The sequence below is a fragment of the Grammomys surdaster genome, unplaced genomic scaffold (assembly GCF_004785775.1).
Source record: "Grammomys surdaster isolate TR1022 unplaced genomic scaffold, NIH_TR_1.0 185, whole genome shotgun sequence".
NCBI classification, from domain to species: Eukaryota; Metazoa; Chordata; class Mammalia; order Rodentia; family Muridae; genus Grammomys; species Grammomys surdaster.
Window position 1 is genome coordinate 16,224,795 of NW_021604630.1, and position 19,701 is coordinate 16,244,495.

Consider the following 19,701-nt stretch of genomic DNA (forward strand, 5'->3'; position numbering starts at 1 on the left):
CCACATTCCTAAGAACGAAGGCTTTAGCCATAACCAAGAAAAACTTTAATGATATGTCTCAGGGGGTACTCTGTGTTCTAATATTTAAGGGGCCTTTTTTTTTTCTTCCAGAAATTATATACAGATGTTGCTTTCATCACCTGTGCTCTTTTCAAAGGTCACTGTTTACATAAGTGCTATCAGGGCAGGCGTGGCCAAAGCTCTGTAATGAGCTTCATATAATGCGACAAACCAACAAACACCACAAGCCTTATGCTACATGAACTATACTTATTCTGCATCTAAATTCAAGGTCTAGCCTTCACATTCCCCCCTCAACTCTTCTAAACATGTATAACATGTAACAAGCAAAATACTCTTACTACTACAGTTGCTACATCTACAACATATGCTCACACTTTAAATAACTGAGAAGTTAAAATGGGAGAACTGACGAGCAGTTTTCCTTAAAAGCAAACAGGAGAAAATCTCTTGAAAGTCAGTCTGTACTTCACATAACAAACGCAAGGTGGTGCTATTTAATCTAGCAAACAAGCTAGTTTTTCAGGAGCTCCACTTGTTTCTTTTTTTTAATGTGGCAAAAGCTAAACTTTCAAAGCAGAAACATAGTTTTAGAAATAATAAACATCCAAAAAGGTACTCCAGACTGAGACAGACAGACAGACAGACAGACAGACAGACAGACAGACAGAGCAAAGCTGCCTTTAGGAGAACTGGGCCAGAGCCTAGCATAGGAGTCAAAGAGTGGTCCTTTCCTCTCCTCATTTTGCTATGACGTACTTACTAACTTTAACTGTGGCACACTCTTGGAAATATTAGATGATTTTATTGCCTATATTGTACAAGTATTATCTACAAATGAGCTTGTCAGAATCTCCCCTCCACCATGTCCACTTGTGACATCTCATGTTATAGTTAAGAGTACCAGGATTATATTCAAATATGCAATCTTGATCCAGGCTACTTTAAATTTTCAACCTGTATGTGATGCAAAATGGTCTCTTTCCCTGTGTACAGGCTGTGTGGACTGATGAGGACTCTTCCCGCCCGTGGTTTCAACAGGCTCATCTGTTCTGTGTAGTTGCTAGGAGGAGCCACATGGAAGGGATGCAGTTAACATAATCATCCCTTTGCAAAGCTAGGCAATTACAGTTGTTTTATTGGTTGACGTGCTTCTGATTAATATTGATTGGCTATCTCTGCTCTCTCTGCATAGGTATCTCAAGGGTGACTTTCCTAAGGCACACATGTAGGCTCCTAGAAGTACACAGTGCCACTTTTCACTCACAAGATTCACTGTGGCATGAGCCTAGACCAGCAGCCTTACCACTAACCCAACGCCCCTCTCTGGGGACCTTCAGTATTGGTAAGCTGTATTAACAAGGCTTTATCAAGTTTGTTAAGATCCAAACTAAGTCAAACGGTCCTTCTCCATCCTTGCACTGACAAAGAACAGGACTGAAGCCACTTGATCCTAAGTATTTGGTTTGGAGGGTATATTTAGTACTCACTTTGTTTACTCCTAAGTGATAAGAAGTTGACTCTGATCCAGTAAATAAAGTTGGGTACTCTCTTCTCATGTGCAAGTATGTGGTTTGCTTCAGCTTCTCCCTCTCTCTCTCTCTCTCTCTCTCTCTCTCTCTCTCTCTCTTTCTCTCTCTCTCTCTCTCTCTCTTTCTCTCTCTCTCTCTCTCCCCCTCTCCCTCTCTTTCTCTCTCTCTCTCCCTCTCTTTCTCTCTCTCTTTCCCTCTCTCTTTCTCCCTCCCTCACCTTTGACTCACCTGCCAAAAACCACAAATCTCTCTCTCCCATTCTCCTTCCTCTGTCAATGACCACCTGCAAACTTCATGCATATATGACCAGGAAATAAGGTCCCAGGCTCCCACTTTTTAGGCACTCTAATCTTCTTCATAGCTGTATCCTGAAGATGTCGCCTGCATGGGACCCAGTGAACAGACATTACCTCATTACCAGAGAGAGAGAGAGAAATACCCTATGACTTCCTGTTACACAATGAAACAACCACTGGCGCCGTGATGCTAAGGCCACAACCACAAAGCTGAGGCATGACACAGGGTCAACACTACTGAAGCAGGTGACAGTCTCAACCTCGCCCCTGCCTTTAGGGCTCACAATTCCTCCATAGCTGGTAGGTACACAGCACACGGCTTAGAGCCTCTCCTGCTCCTTTGGTCTTGAGGTGATGTTGGCTGAGCCTGGAACTGGCTATTCAGCCATGTCTCCAGCTCCACTGGGTGTGTGATCAACTGAGGTGTCAACCCTCTACAGTCTGGAAGTGGAGACAAGGTTCCCCTAGAGATGTTTTGGTAACAGAAAAAACACCGGCTTTGATGTCAAATAAGCTTGCATATGACTGAATGTGGCCTGGTACCTAAACTCCATGGTCTCAGTGAATTTCCTAACCTCTTTAAAGCTAAGTCCTCACTCGGGAAAAGACAAGACATCTCCTAATCTGCAAGATTCTTACTAGAGTGAAATGATACAGCGCTGAACAGTTTTGCAAACTCAGCAGAATCCCAGAATATCTGACAAAGCCACAGCAAGGTTGAAGAACGGTGACACACTCCTTGCTTCAGACCTCCACAAATACAAATGTGACACGATTTCATACGTTAATGCACCAATCTCTAGCAACAGCATGTGACCAAGCGGCCTTTTCTCAGTAAGAATTTGAGGCTATCACTGCCTCTGTATACTTAACCTCCCCTCAGAGATCAAGTATCAGATCCTGTGAGCCGCCTGCTCAGCCTTTATCTTCTTTATTATACTAGGAAATAAATTTGGATGCAGCGGGCAGGGACTAAGGACAACTTGCATGTCGCCAGGCAGACTTTCTATGGCAAGCATCCGCTTAGCTTCCTGGCGACCCAGGAAGACTAACACACTTGAGGGGCAGGATCAAGCAACCAACATGGTCAGTCATGAAACAAAGAAAGGAAGGGAAGGAGGGAAAGAGAGGAAGAGGGGGGAAAGAGAGAGGGGGGAGGAAAGAGAGAAAGGGAAGGAGGAAGGGAGGAGGGAGGGAGAAAGAGAGAGGGAAAGAGAGAGAGAAAGAGAGGGAGAGAGAGAGAGAAAGAGAGGGAGAGGGAGAGAGAGAGAAAGAGAAAGAGGGAGAAGCTGAAGCAAACCACATACTTGCACATGAGAAGAGAGTGCCCAACTTTATTTACTGGATCAGAGTCAACTTCTTATCACTTAGGAGTAAACAAAGTGAGTACTAAATATACCCTCCAAACCAAATACTTAGGATCAAGTGGCTTTAATTATGGACAAGGCCTAGCGCTGCAATGCCACATTCTAGTGAGGACTTACACTACACGGACCGCACTTAGATCACCCGCTCTTAAGAGGTCAACCTGTTTAGCCCTGTTTAAACCTGGAAAAGTAGAGTAGGAAAAGGGTTTCCAGTCTCCACTCAGTAAACTCTTCCCTTCCTATCTTGAGTTTGTCTGCAAAATATCCTCTAAGAAGCCCTAACAGAAAGTACAGAACGGCTCTACCATACACAAAAGACACAGGGAGGAGGGCAGTCAGGGTCAGAAGAAGGGTTTGAGCCTGATTCAGAGAGAGGCAGAAACTGAAAGACAACAGCAGAAGTTAAAAACTGTCACATCTTTCAAGTGCAGACCTTCACCCCTGGTTCGAAGATGTGATCTATGTTGTGCAGTGAAAGATTATTAGAAAGGCAGGGACCCAGCATGTACAATGTGAAGACTATGTCTATAAACACCCACGACAGACTATGCCACTAAGCACCCCTTAATGGTTTTAATTTTAAACTGACTTGATCTACTAAGCTATTTTTTCTTTGTCATAGTTCTAGTCCCTTGTATCCTGTTTTGAATAGCACTGCTGACATTTAATTCACACTCCATACTACTTATAAAACTACTCAGTAAACCATTTACAGTGTGACCAGTACAATATTAAAAGTGGGAAATAAAGATGTACTCGGCACACTCAGCCCCTTCGGGAGCTGAGATGCAGCAGAGAGCAGCCCCTTGGTGCCCCCATGGTCTGATCACACCAAGAACAACCCTTTACAGATATAGCAAATGGTTGCTATCAGTTAAGCTTTGGTTCCTTCCAGCCTCAGGACTCAGGGCTGTAGAGACATGTATGAAAATGCTGACACTTACTTTAGGCCTTGTGTCCACGACATAAATGAAGTCACTTCCAGGATTGGCTTTCCTGATGGCTTGGAGCATCTGCTCATCCTCCAGGCACCGAGCACTGAAACCAGAAAGGGGCTGGCTGCTTCTGCAGATGGAGGCCTGCAGAGAGAGGCCATAGGAACACACAACTGTCAGAAACACTTTGGGAGCATCCCCAGAAAGAGGAGCCTTTGGTTAGCCTGCACTCCACTCCAACATCAGAAAATGGGATTGGATTTTATGGAAATCAAGATATGTTTATTTTTAATCCAAGCTGAAAAGCCTGCTACCTGGGTAAGCTTTCTGTGTAAGGTAGGAATGTGTGAAGATGTTTAAGTAGGATCCACACCATGGATTTAAAACTATTTAAGCAACCTACTTTCCTTTTCAGTAATATTGTTACTTTTCACTGCTGAAAGCAGAAAAAAAAATCACTTTCTTGAAACTTACAAGACACTGTTAGTGGCAAGACTAGGGAAATAATTTTAGTGCTTACTGTCGTTTCTCTCTCTCTTTTTTTTTTTAGTAAACTAGTCTATTTAAAAGAATCATGAACACCCAAAATCAAATCTAAAGGTCACATTTTCACAGTAATAAAAGCCCAGGTTACTGCTAGGTTTGCTCAGAAAGGACATTTAGGAACAAGGGGTCTCTTTAGACCCCATCTCAGCACGCCCCACCATTTCCCTGACCTACATTTCCAACACCATACAAGCATCTCTCCGTTTCTCTTTCCAGTCACCTGGTCCTACACTGGTGGGTTTAATCAGCTATGGTTTTGAACAACCATGGCTCAAAAGTATTTAACTAAAAGGACTGACTCTGAATCACCTTTTGGTTGCCTTTCCCTAAATAACCCATCATAGCAAGTATTTACCTTGACGGGGCATCTGAAGCCATCGGGAGCTGATGTACGGTATGCAGGAGGGTGTGAGCAGAGCACAGGCAAACATTAGCATTGTAGGTGAGGGACGAGCCCATGCAGAGACACTGGTGTCTAGGGGGAACTGTAGGACCCGTCCCCACAGACAGCACAGAGAGCTTGATGCTGCACTGTTGGATGATACAGGTCAGCCATGTATAAGGGAAAGAGATGAACTCTCAGCTTTAAACTTGTGTTCATGGAAAATACTCTTGTGTGCTTAGCTTCTAACAGTTAAAGTACATACAAATCTCTTGATAAGATGGATGTTGACTAAACAAATATATACTGGCTCTGTAAGTGTGGATGTCATGGCTTCACTATGTTGGCCTAGTTGGCTTGGCTTCTGGCCTATTTTCTCTTTCCTGTGCTGTGATTTTATCCCCCTGTTCTTTTTAAAATAGCATTGCTGACACTAGTTCACGTGTCATACAACCTGTAAAACCAGCACCATCTACTGTGTGACCTGCTGTGTGGAAGGATAAACAGGCCACGGAAACACTCTTCAGGAGCTGGAAGGAAGAACCCTAATAGTCCTGCCAGTCCATTGCTTGCTTAGGGCCTTGCATACAGGTAAAAGACCCTCTTTTACCACGAATCACCCCTCTAACTTCAAACTCAGCTTTCCTGCCTTCTAAACCTGCTGCTTTAGCTTCTGTCAACTTCACAGAAACCTAGACATGTCTGAGAAGAGGGAATTTCATCTGAGGAACCACCTCCGAGAGACTGCCCTGAGGGCATGTCTATGGGGCATTTTCTTGATTAACAATTAATGTAGGAGAACTCACAGCTGTGTGTGGTGCTTTCCCTGGACAGGTATTCCTGGACTGTATAAAAGAGTGATGGGCAGGAGGCTACTAAAAGCTTTCTTCTATGACCTGTGTCTTAGTTCTTGACTCGGGTTCCTGCCTTAGCTTCCCCAAATGACAGACTGTAATTTGTAAGCCAAATAAACACTCTTCCTCACCCGGGCTGATTTTGCTCAGTGAATGTTGTTGTTATAAAACAATAATAAGCAAACAAGGGGACCAATCCAGAAACTTGGCCTTAGCATGAATACACACACACACACACACACACACACACACACACACACACACTCTTCAATGCTGTCATTGGAGGAGGTGGTATGGTTTTGCTTGTTTGTTTGGATTTTTCTCTAAGTCTCTCTCCTCTCTTTTTTTTTTTTTAAATTCTGAGAGAGTCTTACTATGTACCTGTGGCTGGCCTATAACTTACTTTATAAACCTAATGAGCCGAGAAGTCACAGAACTCTGTCTCCTGAAACATACTCTACCACACTTGGCTCCTCTCTTACTCGAAAGACCAAGAACTGTGGAATGGGGAGTCTGACAACTGAGAGGAATCCAGAACAGCTCAGCAATCGCAATCACTGAGCAGACAGGCAATCGCTGTTGTGGTTCAAGAAAACGGGGCCTATGGCCAGGGTCACAGTTCAACACGGCAGTAACAGGGAAATGTAAAACAAAGAGGCATCTGAGGCAGGCATACACAGAAAGCAAGAAAGATGTATTGTTTAGGAAAATGTGTCTTAACAGAACAGAAATCATTTATGAGTCCCTGCACCCGCCCAGCTGGAAATGTACGCTGGGAAACGAGGAGACCATGTTGTTCACAATTTAAAGTACAGTGACTTTTAAAACGCTAACATAATTCCAGAGAACAAAGGATGAAGTGACTCTCAGCAAACACAATACCCAGAATGCAGTTCATAAGTCAAAGCCTCTAACCATGACCTATAAAGCGGTTGGATACCAAAGGGAGTTGGGGAGGGGGCGGAACGGCTCCGCAAGGCCCACATACAGAAACTGTCTTAAAATTAATATTATGGGATGCCTTGATACCTGGTAAAATCGAGAGGCCCTTGGTTTCTGGGTAAGCTTGATGCAAGCTCTCACCACACCACACAAGTGTTCTGGTCACCTAAGTATGGGGGCCTCCGTTCCCACCAGCTTATGGTAACAGATCAGCAAACCTCCTGCAGGAACAGGGTGACCCCCAAGTCATGATACTGCAAGGCCTGACTCCCAGAGTACCCCTTTTTCACTGTTCCCAGAACAACCTCAACATGACTCCTGTTAGTCTACAGATGGGTTATATGAGCAATGAGCACAGGAAACCAACAGGCCCGGTCACCCGACATCCACTTAGCCACACAAATCCACATTCAGCAGTGGTACTGAAGGACAAGCCCCACCCAGAAGCACTTAGGCATCTGAACATGATACTGCTATCCAAATATCATTATAAAACACAAAACCGACTATTATTCTACCTGCGACCAGACTGTAGAGATGTGAAAATGGGAGATCAAGTGTCACACAGCCAGGCTCTCCAGAGTGACAACATGAAGAAGTGATGCTCAGAAACATGTCTATGTGATACCTTTGCAAGAACAGCTAAAACCTTGGTGCAGAGGACCACTGATTCTATATTTAGTTGCGGGACGAGTTCACCCTCAGATCTGAAACTCATCACGAAGGTCATCAAGGCAAGGCCCGCCTCTGAGGCCTACCTCCTGAAGACTGGGTCCTGTCTGAAGTACTACACCTTTGCCCTTGTGATATTCACACCAACCAAGAAAGGTTCATTTTTCTCTGAAAAGGAAGTAGCATAGAACCTGGGCTCACTGTTTAAATATCCTACTGCTGAAAGGAGGAATAATCCTCTATCCCTCATCTAAATTCCAATCCTATCTCACTTTATTAATAAACTACAAAGTGCGAATGTTACTGGCATCCCATTTTAAAGCATAACAGCGTGGAATTTCATAGCCTTAGTAATTCTATTTTTAAAAGAGAGGACTCCCAGCATCCTCTGCCTCTAAACATTGTTCCATTCCTGTGTGGCCTAAAACATATTTGGAGTTAAATAATACAGGCAGAAGTTAACTTTCTCCAGTCCCATCTCATGAGGAAGAATAGAGCAAGAACAGTGAATGAAAATACATCCTTTCAAAGAACAGAACTCACCACCAAATGAGTATTTTCTTTTGAAGAAGGCAACACAGAAGGCTGTATGCTGTCTGGTGGTGAAGCTGCCTTGCTCAAAATATTTTTAGAAGCCTCCTGTATCATCTGACAGCTGCCGCTCCACCTTGACTGTAGGTAAACTACATTCATTCACACACAAACACACCCAAGTACACACAATCCCACACATAGAGCACCACTTGGTTTTGAGTAGAAAACTATATTAACCATGAAAATCAAACATTTTTGCCCGGCTTGAGCCAAATAATTTTTATAGTAGATGGCAAAGACCACTGTTATTCCTCCAAATTTGTTTTCCTATCTTCCTTGGAAATAAAGCTTTAAATTTTGGTTACACAAGACTGCATGTTCACGCCTGCTCCACATAGTTCTGGTAACTGGGATGTGGGCAGAAACGTTGCCCATGCTTCTTGGAATTTTCCTCTAAAGTGTGGGAGCACGCTATCCTTCCTCAACCACTACCAGGAGAGGGGACATGATGGCTGGTACTACAGCCTCCTTTAGGATCTCAGGATCAAAGCCAGGCACCTTGAGATGGGACAGCTTCATTCACGTAGCTGATCACACTTAGGTACTGTCTGAGTCTACCATTAGTTTATCGCCAAATATAAATGGAAGGTTAAGTTTCCACATGGAACTAGACTGTCTCACACCATTCGCAGGATATTCATGTACCACTAAGAATGTAAATAAATATACACACAGAAAAAAATGAAAGAGACAAAGACAGACAGACACACACAGGGTAGGAGAGCACTAGAAAAATCCCCATTTAGGCTAAGACATAAAGGCAAAGCATGAAACAAAGGCCTGCTTCGAGACATACATGGCTTTCTTTACAGTAGTAGGAAAGGGCAGGAAATCGCCGTCTGCTCCGGAACTTGGAGCTGCCCACGATGATGTGTGCTGTGGCCGATCTGGGGACATACAGTTCCGTGGGGTAAGAGTCACAAACCTGTCACCAGAAAATAACAAAGGGATGTTGAGGTATTACATTACATTACATGCAATTTGCCACCAGAAATCCCATTTCAACATATTTAAAGGTTGCAGATCTTAGCTTTCCTAATCAAGTTACACAGAGGCTGTTTCGAGGAAACCTGAGGCCACTCAGAGAAATGAAGCACTGCTGATTCTGTGACATAATTCTGAAGGAAAAACAAAATGACCACCAACATCTTGTGACTGTGTGCTGTCCCTTTTCTTTATGTGGGAAGGACAGTAACAACTGAGTCTTCCTTTCACCAAAAAGGTACAGACTGCAATTCTGCATCCTAATGGCCAAAGACATATTAGATGCCTGTATCTGATTGGCAGCCTGTGTGGGGACAATCTCCTAAAATGTAATCACAGTAGATACATCCTAAGGTTACCTCTGTGTCCCTGGCACACTGCGTACTTCTTTTGGCTTCTCTGAACACTCATGTCCTTGGTCTTCTCAAGTTTCTTCCACACTTCCCCAGCCTGCCTGGTCCCACTTTCCTGAGAAGTGTCCTCCCGGGTCCTCTCCCAGAAGACTTCTAGATAGGATTTTGTGGTATGCCTCCCATTACCACATAATGTGGTAATACGAGCTTTAAGTGCGTTGATTCTGTATGTGGTAAGAAAAGATTTGCCCCTTCTGGCAGGAACCGTTGCAGCAGGACCTGGTACCTTGAGAGGATATTAGGTGTGAGAATCAGAAGTCAGCTGCTTAGCACATGGCATGGAGTTTGCAGCTCCACAACCTTGAGGAAGCCAATACACAGGATGCTTTGCTTTTCTAATCTCCAAAACTTGATAGTTTAGTAATGGTACTTTACAAAGTGGATAAGAAGAGGAGAAAAGAAAAAAATCAGACAGCATCCATGACAGAGCACTTTAGAAACTACCAGAGCCGAAAGAAATAATGCCAGCACTTGGCACTGGTGACTGTGGCTGGCTGTCAGTGGCTGGCTTTCCCATCAGTCAGTCTATCAGATAGCAGTTCCCTGGGCTTCATTAAACAACTGTTTATTTCCTGGAAGTCAAGCATCTTTGGAGTCATAGCAACAAAATCCACATGGGTGTGGCAATGGGAGTAATATTTTATCTTTGGCCATCTCCACCCACCCTTACCACACTGAGGGAATAAAAACCTACAAGCCTCCGAGCTACAAACAGCTCTGTCAGGATGCCTCCCTCCCTGTCAGCTTCCATGGATTCCCTTAACCAGACTGCTAAAAATCATGGAGCAAGCCATTAAAAGGCCATAAAAGGAATGACCACAGGTCTAGAGCATAACCTCAGTCTCATGTGGGTTTGGGTACCCTGAAAGAAAATCCTGCTCACCAAGAGCATAGAGCCCAATTCACTTGGACCCAGACAGCTAGGATGAAGCCCCAAAATGCTGCACTTCCCCATGATTGCAGCCTGGTGTCTGAATCCGTCTCAATTAAGCAAGCAAGCTACTAGAACATTAACACCCACACCCATACCACTCCTGCTGGCTCAAGGATCAAAGATACGTGGTCACTGCACCAGACTGCTGTGTGCTGGAAATAACCAGTTTTAAAAGGAAGCAAGGAGCTTTTCAGTAAACTGAAAATCACATATACACTTTCTTATAACAGCAACACAAAGCAACTGAAAAGTTTTATCGCTATGTGAGATAATCTGTACAAGGGAAGATTATCCAAAATACTGCACATAAGCTTCTGAAAATCAGGAGGAAAGTAAAGGATTCTGCAGCCCCAACAGGCCCTCTGAGGGTTTCCCAAAGCCAGAAAATGTCTAGCGAGGCTAGGGACACACCATTATGTACACTATTGCTGAAATAAGACAAGGGAAGGAAAATATCTAGTACATATAACAGCAGAGTTATCACTCTCCAGAGGAAACTGTGACCTTCATGGCTCGGCCAATGCAAAGGCCAAAGCTCCCCTACCTGTGCCCAGTCAATAATGTCCATGCTTGCAAGCTGTCTGGCACAACCTCCTGTCTTGAATAAAACTCTCTTAGAGGAATGCTGCTTCTTCAGAGTCCCGAGCACTGCCTATCAGCCAAAGCTAAAGTATATGGCACTCTGAACACCTTTCACTCGAATTCTAAGAAGCTGAAAGACCTGTTAAATTCATTAATACTGTTGATAATGATGATGACACCCTCAGGCCTACAGTGTCATTTAACTTCTAATAAACAGCTTTATATAGAGCTGAAAGAATGAAATTTATCCTCCTTTCAAAGCAGGCAATACTCCTGAGTGAAAACTAAGTCCTACCCTGAACACTACAAATACTTCTCCACAAGACACAAATGGGATGGTGCTTGAATCCCTATAGTAGAATACCCAACTGTACCTGCCAAAAGCAGCCTACAGACTCTAGCAAAGCCTCTCAAAGTCTCCACGCCCGCTTATTCAGAAATAGAAAAATGTGTCTGAAAACTAGTAAGAATTCTCAAGAGACTCCATACACTCAAAACATTTTTTCTAAAGAACAGTTGGGGATTCATGCTGCAAAATTTCAAGGCAGGTTACAGAGCCACATGTAACCAAAGAGAGTGACCCGGCATTAAGACAAACAGATCAATGTTGGAGGGACCACAGGTAAGCGTCCTATGTGCAGCTGAGCAATCCCAATGAAGATCTGAAACTATTCCTGGAAAAGCATGGTTTCTTATCTAGTTATTGGGAAAACAGAAAATTCATACCCAGAGGAAAAAGGTGAGCCCTTAGACCTTATACAAAAATTAACTCAGGACAGATTAAAGGTATAAACGCAGGACGGGAAACTCCCACAGCAGTACAAGAGGAAAAGCTTCCGATTAAGTCTGGCTTTGATTTCTTATGCACAATGCCAAAAGTATAAGCACTACATTAAACAATAACTTTTATGCACCAAGGAGCAACCAAAAGAGTATAAAGGTAACTAAAAAAAAAAAAAGGAAGAATATATTTCCATATGAGTTTACTATCCAGAATACATAAGAAACTTCATGTCAACAAAAGCAAATGGCTAAAGTGAAAACAGGCAAAAGACTTGAAAATCTCCAAAGACGCTCAGAGTAAGTCAGCACACACATGACAAGAAGTTCGGCACCACTAAGCGGCCAGTGGAATGAAACCAACCACACTGAGAAATCATCTCACCAACTCTTAGGCTGGGTACCATTAAAGCAAAGCCAAAAACAAGTGTTGGCAAAGACACAGATGCTCCAGAAACCTCACTCTTGAGTCTATCACCACGAGAGAAAGCCGACTTTCAAAGAGGTATTCACACACTCTCACCAGAGGTGGCGCTGTTCCTGAGAGCTGAGAAACAAATACAGGCCCCCAAAATCCTCAGCCTATGAAGGAACAGAATGTTTTCTATTCACACAGCAACGTTAGCCACCCTGAAAATCGAACTAAATTCTGCATTATAAGCCACGTAAGGGGATAACATTGCACGATTTCATTTATGTGCAGTGTCTAAAAGAGTCTAAGCCATCGAAACAGGAAGTAGAATACTAAACACCAGGCCGAGCACCGAGGAGAGAGAATTACTGTTTACTGGGCACCAAGTGTCAGCTTTGTAAGCTGAGTTCTGAAGTTCAATTCCACAGCAATGTGGCATACTGGAACTCTCCTGACCTGTACACTAAAGGACGAGGAAGACGCCAGACCCCGCTGCTGTCACTTTATAACTTGTTCACAGAGTTGTAATCAGACTCTGGTAATGAAGAATGCACCACACAACAGAACTGACGCTACCACGTTTTACAATTCCTCAGGAACGGCCTGAGATTTCTGTCTGGTTTTAAAAAATCAAAAAGGGCAATTTAGAGAGAATGGAAAACGTTCACAAGAGCAAAAAATGCTTTTCTGCTCCTTTTTACTTCTGATATGGCTTTTTAGTGAATGCAATTTTGACTATTTATGAATTTAAAAATATTATTTTTTTGTCCTCACTAAATAAATTAGCCTGCCTTAAGGGCTCACGTATCTTGGTAGGGTTCTGCCCTTGGGAATCTTTTTCTGTAATTCCAACATTCATTCAGTAAACAGTTACAAGTCCTTACTTTCTCACTGTTAGACCTGGGGCAGAAATGAGTAACAGAGATGGTCACATTCTCAGAACTGCCTTCTGATGACCTGGGTATAACCTTCCAGTAAATGTATTTACCTACACAGTTGGTATCCATCCAAGATGCTATCCAAGGGGTCTGAGTCAGACCTGGGGTAACGTATTATTGGGAACTGAGAAACATCTACACAGAAACACCTTTTAATATATCTGGATCCTGGAACTTACTTAAAGGAATTTATGACAAGTGAAGGTATGAGCAACACAAAGTAATTAATAAAATATAATATAGCATGTTAAGATTTAGCTGTAAGGAACTGAAGTTCTAATTTAGTTAAATTTAAGAATATGATTAAATTAAAAACACACCTAATTAAATATGAGGTTTAGATTATATCTCAAGTTATATTACAAGAAAGACTGAGGAACTTTCTCCCGACGTCCAGTGTCTGAACCTGGGCCTCTGTGTGCTAGCAAGTGCTCTACCATAGAGGTACATCCCTAGCCTAAATTTTTAACCTTGTAACAGACAGCAATCACTTTATCTAAATAGAGGTAATTTCAGGGTTGTGTATAAAATGAAGTCCGAGCTTACAGACTTAGGCTGCCATTAGCAAATGTCACAGTGCTTCATTGACAACAGAGATGACCATGACTAAGCCGCTGCAGGCCACTCAGACTCAGCTGACATCTTCTGTACAACTCGAAAGTTCTCACTCCACCCACTTGAAATGACTTGTACAAAGTGTAAAATAACTCATAAAGCAAGAGGAGAAAATACATATTTTCCTCAGTCTTAAATTCACAGTCACAGGAAGTGGATTGAGATAAAATGTTCTCATTGGATGACGAGTCAGAACTTAGTATGTAAGACAATTTTTGTTCTATTTCTAAACTGGCAGTCAATTAAGATATTCATCTGATATTTCTCAAGTCAGAAAATCCCCGAGGTTTTCACCTCTTCTGCCACAGCAGTCTGGAAAGGGCCAGGCTTGCTGTGCTGGGTGTTACTCTGGAAAAGAAATGACAAGTGACACACAGCTTTCAGTCTGGGTAATGTGAACTCCAGTTACTATGCATGATTCATATTTGTGATGGTAATTCTAAGGGGGAAAGTCATCAAAAAAGTAAGTGAGAAGCATCAAGAAAATCTCATTCACTGGTTGTGCTTCACTTTCTTTTCTTCCTTGCTCAAGGACAGTCGTATAATTGAAGACTAAGGACATTTGACTTCCTTTACAAAAGTTGGGTTTCCCGTCCCTCTCTCATCTTACAGCTAAAACACTTGGTGTAAAAGTTGTCTTTAGCAAGAGGACAATCTGGTCCAATTATACTAACCCAGCACTTCACAAAGACTACGTAAGGTATCGTTATTGAATTTATGCATAATTACAAACAAGATTTATTATCATAAGAAACCAACTGCATCTCAAATAATCTGTATCTCTGAGATACTCTGGACAATAGTGAAAACCCACTCGACTTTAGGATAAGATTTACTATCAAACTATAACAATCATAATTAGTAAAAATATTAACTGTGGATCTTACACAGTGTCAAATTTAGACAAAGATTAACAATATAGAAGCACAAATCATGACTAAAATAAATGATTAGAGCTGGGCGGTAGCTCAGATGATAGAGTGTTCCCCTAGCCTGTAAGAAGTTGTTCAGTGTCCAGCGCCCCATGAGTCAGTCATGGAAGCATACTCTGTGCCCCAGCACTTTACACACAGAGGCAGGAGGACCAGAGTGGAAGGGCAGCCTTATAAGATGAGTTTGAGTTCAGCCAGAACTACCTGAGTCTATCTCAAAAGAAAATCATAAATCAGAAGTTCTGAAGGTCAGAAAACATGCTAGGATGTATTTGTAATAGCTACATGAACAATAACAGTTACTAAAGCAAAATAGTATCTATAAATATACACCAAGACAATCTTGTAAAATGAAGGATCAGGAATGTGAAGAGGAGATTCAGAGTCACTATGAATGGCCACTAAAGATGGTCTATTTAAATAAGAAAAGAGGCTCTCAAAGTATGTAACTATGAAGGAAGGAAATAAGACAGAAGATTGGGCTTGGAATATATCCCAGTGGTATGCCATTGGCACAACATGCACAGAACCCTGGGTTTGAGACTCAGCATACATACCCACAAATACACTACAGGGTTAAACCAAAAGAAAGATCATCTCTCCCTGCCTCTCCCCAGTGTCCATCTCCCTTTTCTCGCTAACTCCCTGGAGGACTAGGAATTATACTGACTTGTGAGCTCGTCACTGGGGAGAACAAGAGGTTCACTTGGCACTCCTTCCTGGGAGTATAGGCACATTTTTTTTTCACATCTCTCTAGGGAACCTCTTGGTGACCTTATGTACCAATTGAGAATACAGTGAGAACATCAAGAGGCTGGTGCCAAACTGCCATCAGGGTCCCTGTGATTTCCACACTAATCGTCCCCTGTGCTATAAAAAGACGTGATGGGAGAATGAGGTCCCAGCCAGCTCTCTCAACAACTGCTGGCCACAAAGTCTCCACTGGGCCGTCCTGAATTTACAAATGCTCACCCCTTAAGATGAGGAGTCTGTAGGGATGGTCTTGAGGGACTAGTTCTAGGTGCAGCGGGAAGAGAAGGCCGGAATGGGCTGGGGATATAGCCACAGTGGCAGATTACCTGTATAGCGTGCATAAGAGCCTGGGTTCAATCCCCAGTGCTGGAGGGGGGCAAGGACCAGCACAGTGAAAGATGCTGGGAGCCTCAGACTCTATCTACAAAGAGCTGCAAAATCTAGAGGAGATAGAGGTAACCCCACGCTAACTGACACAGTAACTGCGTGAGAAGTGTTTGCATTCCAGTAAAATGGCGCCACTCACTCTGTAGTCTCTGTTCACATCGCTGAGCTGCCAGTGATTATCAGGGAGGCCCATCCGCTTGTATTCTTCACTAAGGTCAACCAGCAGCCAGCCCTGCTCTCGTTCTTCCTTATCCAGCTTGGGATTGAAGGAAAAGCAGTAGAGCTCCTCATATTTCACTGCAAAAGAAAGAGAGTACGGCCAAGTCAAGCTAGGTCAAAGCCAGAACCGACCTGCCCCCAAACCACTCTGTCCCAGCTGGAGTTCACCATCCCAGCCTCCCACCCCTGGCACGGGGACAAGGGTACCCAGCAAGGACAAGAAGGCCTGGAGGCATCTGGATACAACTCTGTAGGAGCCTCCTTTCCTATGGAAAGCACAGTGTTTCCTTGTTGGCAGTTTTAATTACTTTAAAAGTCAATATATTTTCTGAAGCATATAAAATATGGAACATAAAAATAAGAATGTAGGGATTCATCAGACATCTACTGTGTTTGGATTTGGAATGGATTGTAAGAGACACGGGTTTGATGCTCACAATATTAAGAAGCAGGAACAAAATAATTACAAAACAACTATAGATTTTATTACATGTTTCTATTAAAAATATGTATTTTAACAACTACATATAATTGTACTGCTCTTAAGATATTTATAGGAGTAATTAATAAAATCAGTTCATTATACACAGCAGTCTGTGCTTGAAGTCCCAACTGCAGGATGTACCATGAAAGCCCTCCTTCAGCTTTGCCAGGACATGTTTATCTTTCAGGCTTGTGCGATCAAGCCCAAGAGCTTCACAGTTTCCTTCTTCCCAATAAAATCTAGCATTTGGCTCTTTTTTCTCTGGCCTTGCCTTATAAGGGAAGTATGCAATTCAGCACTGCCCAACAGAAATATAATGTAACCCACACTGTCATTACAAAACTACTTCCTGTTTCCACATTAGAAATTAGAAGGAAACTGAAAGTAATTTAGCAATATTTCAATCCCCTATAGGGAATACAGGTCCTTTAACACGTACATAGTATAAAATACAGTATAAACTACACATTTTGTTCTGTTTTTTGGGACTCCACAAGCAGTCTGTATTACTACACCTCAGTTCAGGGACATGTTAGTTCTGTGGCCAGTGGTTACCGTATTGGAAGTGCAGGCCTTAATTCTTGATGATGACAACGATGATGATGATTATGACAACGATGATGAGGCCTTATTTGTTCTAGACTTTGTTCTAACAAACGCTCGATCCAGCTGGTACACACCAATGCTAATCCTCACTTCAGAGATGAGAAAGCACGGCAAAGGAGGCTGAGGAGTAGCACTCACTCAGGGTCACAGAGCTGCTACGTGCTCAGCATCACCGTGCTCCATGTGCTCCCACAGCAGCTCTCAGTTCTTCCCAATTTCCCCTCCTCACCCATATGTGCTCAGCTTGCTGACAGCCCTCTGTGCAGACAATTTAAAGCTCCTACAAGTGATTGCAGGCCCTATACAGGATCTGGCCACCAGCAAGGAGCCAAGGGAAACTCAGCTGCTGCAAGCTTGTTTTGACTGCTGTTAAGATGACTCACCCATATGAAAGAAGAAAGGCTCGGTCATGTTTTGAAAAAAGATAGGGGCATTTTCAAGGACTCAATCTTTTTCGCCAGACTCATAAGAGGCCCAACTAGACAGATTATGCTCCACTTGAGTGTTCTTGATATCACCTCCTAAACTTTAAAACAGAACAGGCTGTGGATCAGATAAGAAGGGTACATAGACACACTCACACAGACCAGTTTCTGTCATATGAGCTAATGGGGAACAGCAGAGAAGATTGAGGTCCTGTTCTGGGAACAGCCGGTTCAACTCTGACCCATCTTTTCCATTACTGAGTCTCATTTTCATGATGTAGACTTCTGCTGCCATAATGTTAACTGCAGATGCAATTTGTCAGAGATGCCAAAAGGATCTCTTGAGAAATCTTCAGCTCCCTGGTGGTAATAATGGAAGTTAAACTTCCTTTGTTAAATGTTTACAAATGGGTTTAAGGGTAGGAAGAGAAAAATGGGCCATGTACAACAGCTCTCTGTACACTGAACAGCGAAACTGCACAAGACTAAGAACAGTGAACAGTAAGATCATTCTGGAGCTGGAAAACACCAGACTAAGTTTACACTGAAATTATAAAATGTTTTCTTTTGGGCATTTTTATAGAAAGGGATGATAAACAAATCCCCAGGCCCAATTTTAAGAAAAATTCCATATGAGGGTAAGAAAGCCTGCATATCATTGTTGACCAAGCCTGCATCTTGCTAATGTACTGTGGAGAAGTCTCTTACTCAGAAGACAGCCTACACTGTACATTGAGGATTATGTGATTTGAGAAATTAAAGCGTACCCTAGCACAGATGTAAATTTTACAGACTAGTTCCCATTTCATAATTGGTCTTCCTACTCCAATGCTTATCATAAAATAGGACATAAATTTTAACAATCACCAGGGAAGGAAGATTTTTAAAAATTGGACTAAAAAAGCTTAGGAGTATTCTGTTTATAGATATAGTTTTTAATTTTTATAATGACAAATTCTAGGTGTTTATTTATGGGGATCAGTGTAGTGTTGATATTATTATTTATGTGTGTGTGTAGTGTATGTGTATGTAGTATGTATGTGTGTAGTGTATATATGTGTATGTGACTGTGCATGTGTATGTGTGTATGTTTGTGTGTGTATGTACGTATGTGTGTGTATGTGTGTGTGTATGTGCGTGTGCGTATATGTGTGCGTGTGCATGTGCACGTGTGTGTGTGTGCAGGCCATGGCACAGGCATGGTGGTCTGACAACAACGTTCAGGAGTTGGCCCTCTCCTTTCACAGTGGATCAGGGGATCAAACTCAGGTCATCAAACTTGTGCAGCAGTTAAGCCACTGAGTCACCTTGCAGTCCTGTCAGGACTTTTAAATACAATATGGGATGATTAAATCAAGGTCATTAACTTGGAAATAATGTACAGTTTGTGATGAGAGCATCTGAGATCCAACAGTTCTGAAATGTATGATACTCATTAATAACTAGGCTTGTCATGCTGTGTAATAGATCAAAAAACAAAATCGAATCTGTCTTATTCTTTCTAACTGGGGCTTTGGACTCTGGGATAAGACCTCTCTACTCCCTCTTCTCACACCCTTGCGTGGCCACTGTGCTTCTTCCCACGTCTATGAGTCCACCTGTCTTAAATGCCAAACCGAAGCAGATATGCTGTACGGTCTTCCTTTACCTTATTTTATTTCGTACATGGTTCTCTATTTGCATCCACACTTTCACAAATGATAGAAATTTTGCCTTTTTCAGAGCTCCATAGTAATCCATCGTGTGCTGCGGGGATTAGAATGTGGAGTGTCTCACAGAGGCCCATGGGTTTGAACGCTCCATCACTTGTTGGTGCTGTGGAACGTGAAGCTTCGCTGGAAGATGCACATTACTGGGGAGGGCTTTGAGAGATTTATAGCCTTACCCTACTACTCATTTTTTTGTCCCTGCTTTTTGGGTGTGGCTGAAGATGTGAGCTCTCAGCTTCCAGTGCAAGCTGTCTTGTAGAGTCAACCCCCTGCAACTCCAAACCCAAATAAACACTTCTTTCTATAAACTGCTTTTGCTGATATTTTAATCAGAGCAATAGAAAAGTAACTGACACCTGTGGACACAGTACATTTTCATTTTCTTTA

The 19,701-nt window shown here is 42.7% G+C and overlaps 1 protein-coding gene across 1 annotated transcript in view; it reads right to left on the reverse strand.

The window, feature by feature from the left end:
- Positions 1–19,701, reverse strand: part of Mtmr7 (myotubularin related protein 7) — an 82,408-nt gene that overhangs the window by 29,329 nt on the left and 33,378 nt on the right. Inside the window, exons 4-6 of the mRNA XM_028768225.1 lie at positions 16,011–16,168; positions 8,938–9,066; positions 4,161–4,295 (exon numbers count right to left, since the gene is read on the reverse strand). Coding sequence (XP_028624058.1) covers positions 4,161–4,295; positions 8,938–9,066; positions 16,011–16,168 — 422 coding nt within the window. The remainder of the gene's footprint in view (positions 1–4,160; positions 4,296–8,937; positions 9,067–16,010; positions 16,169–19,701) is intronic.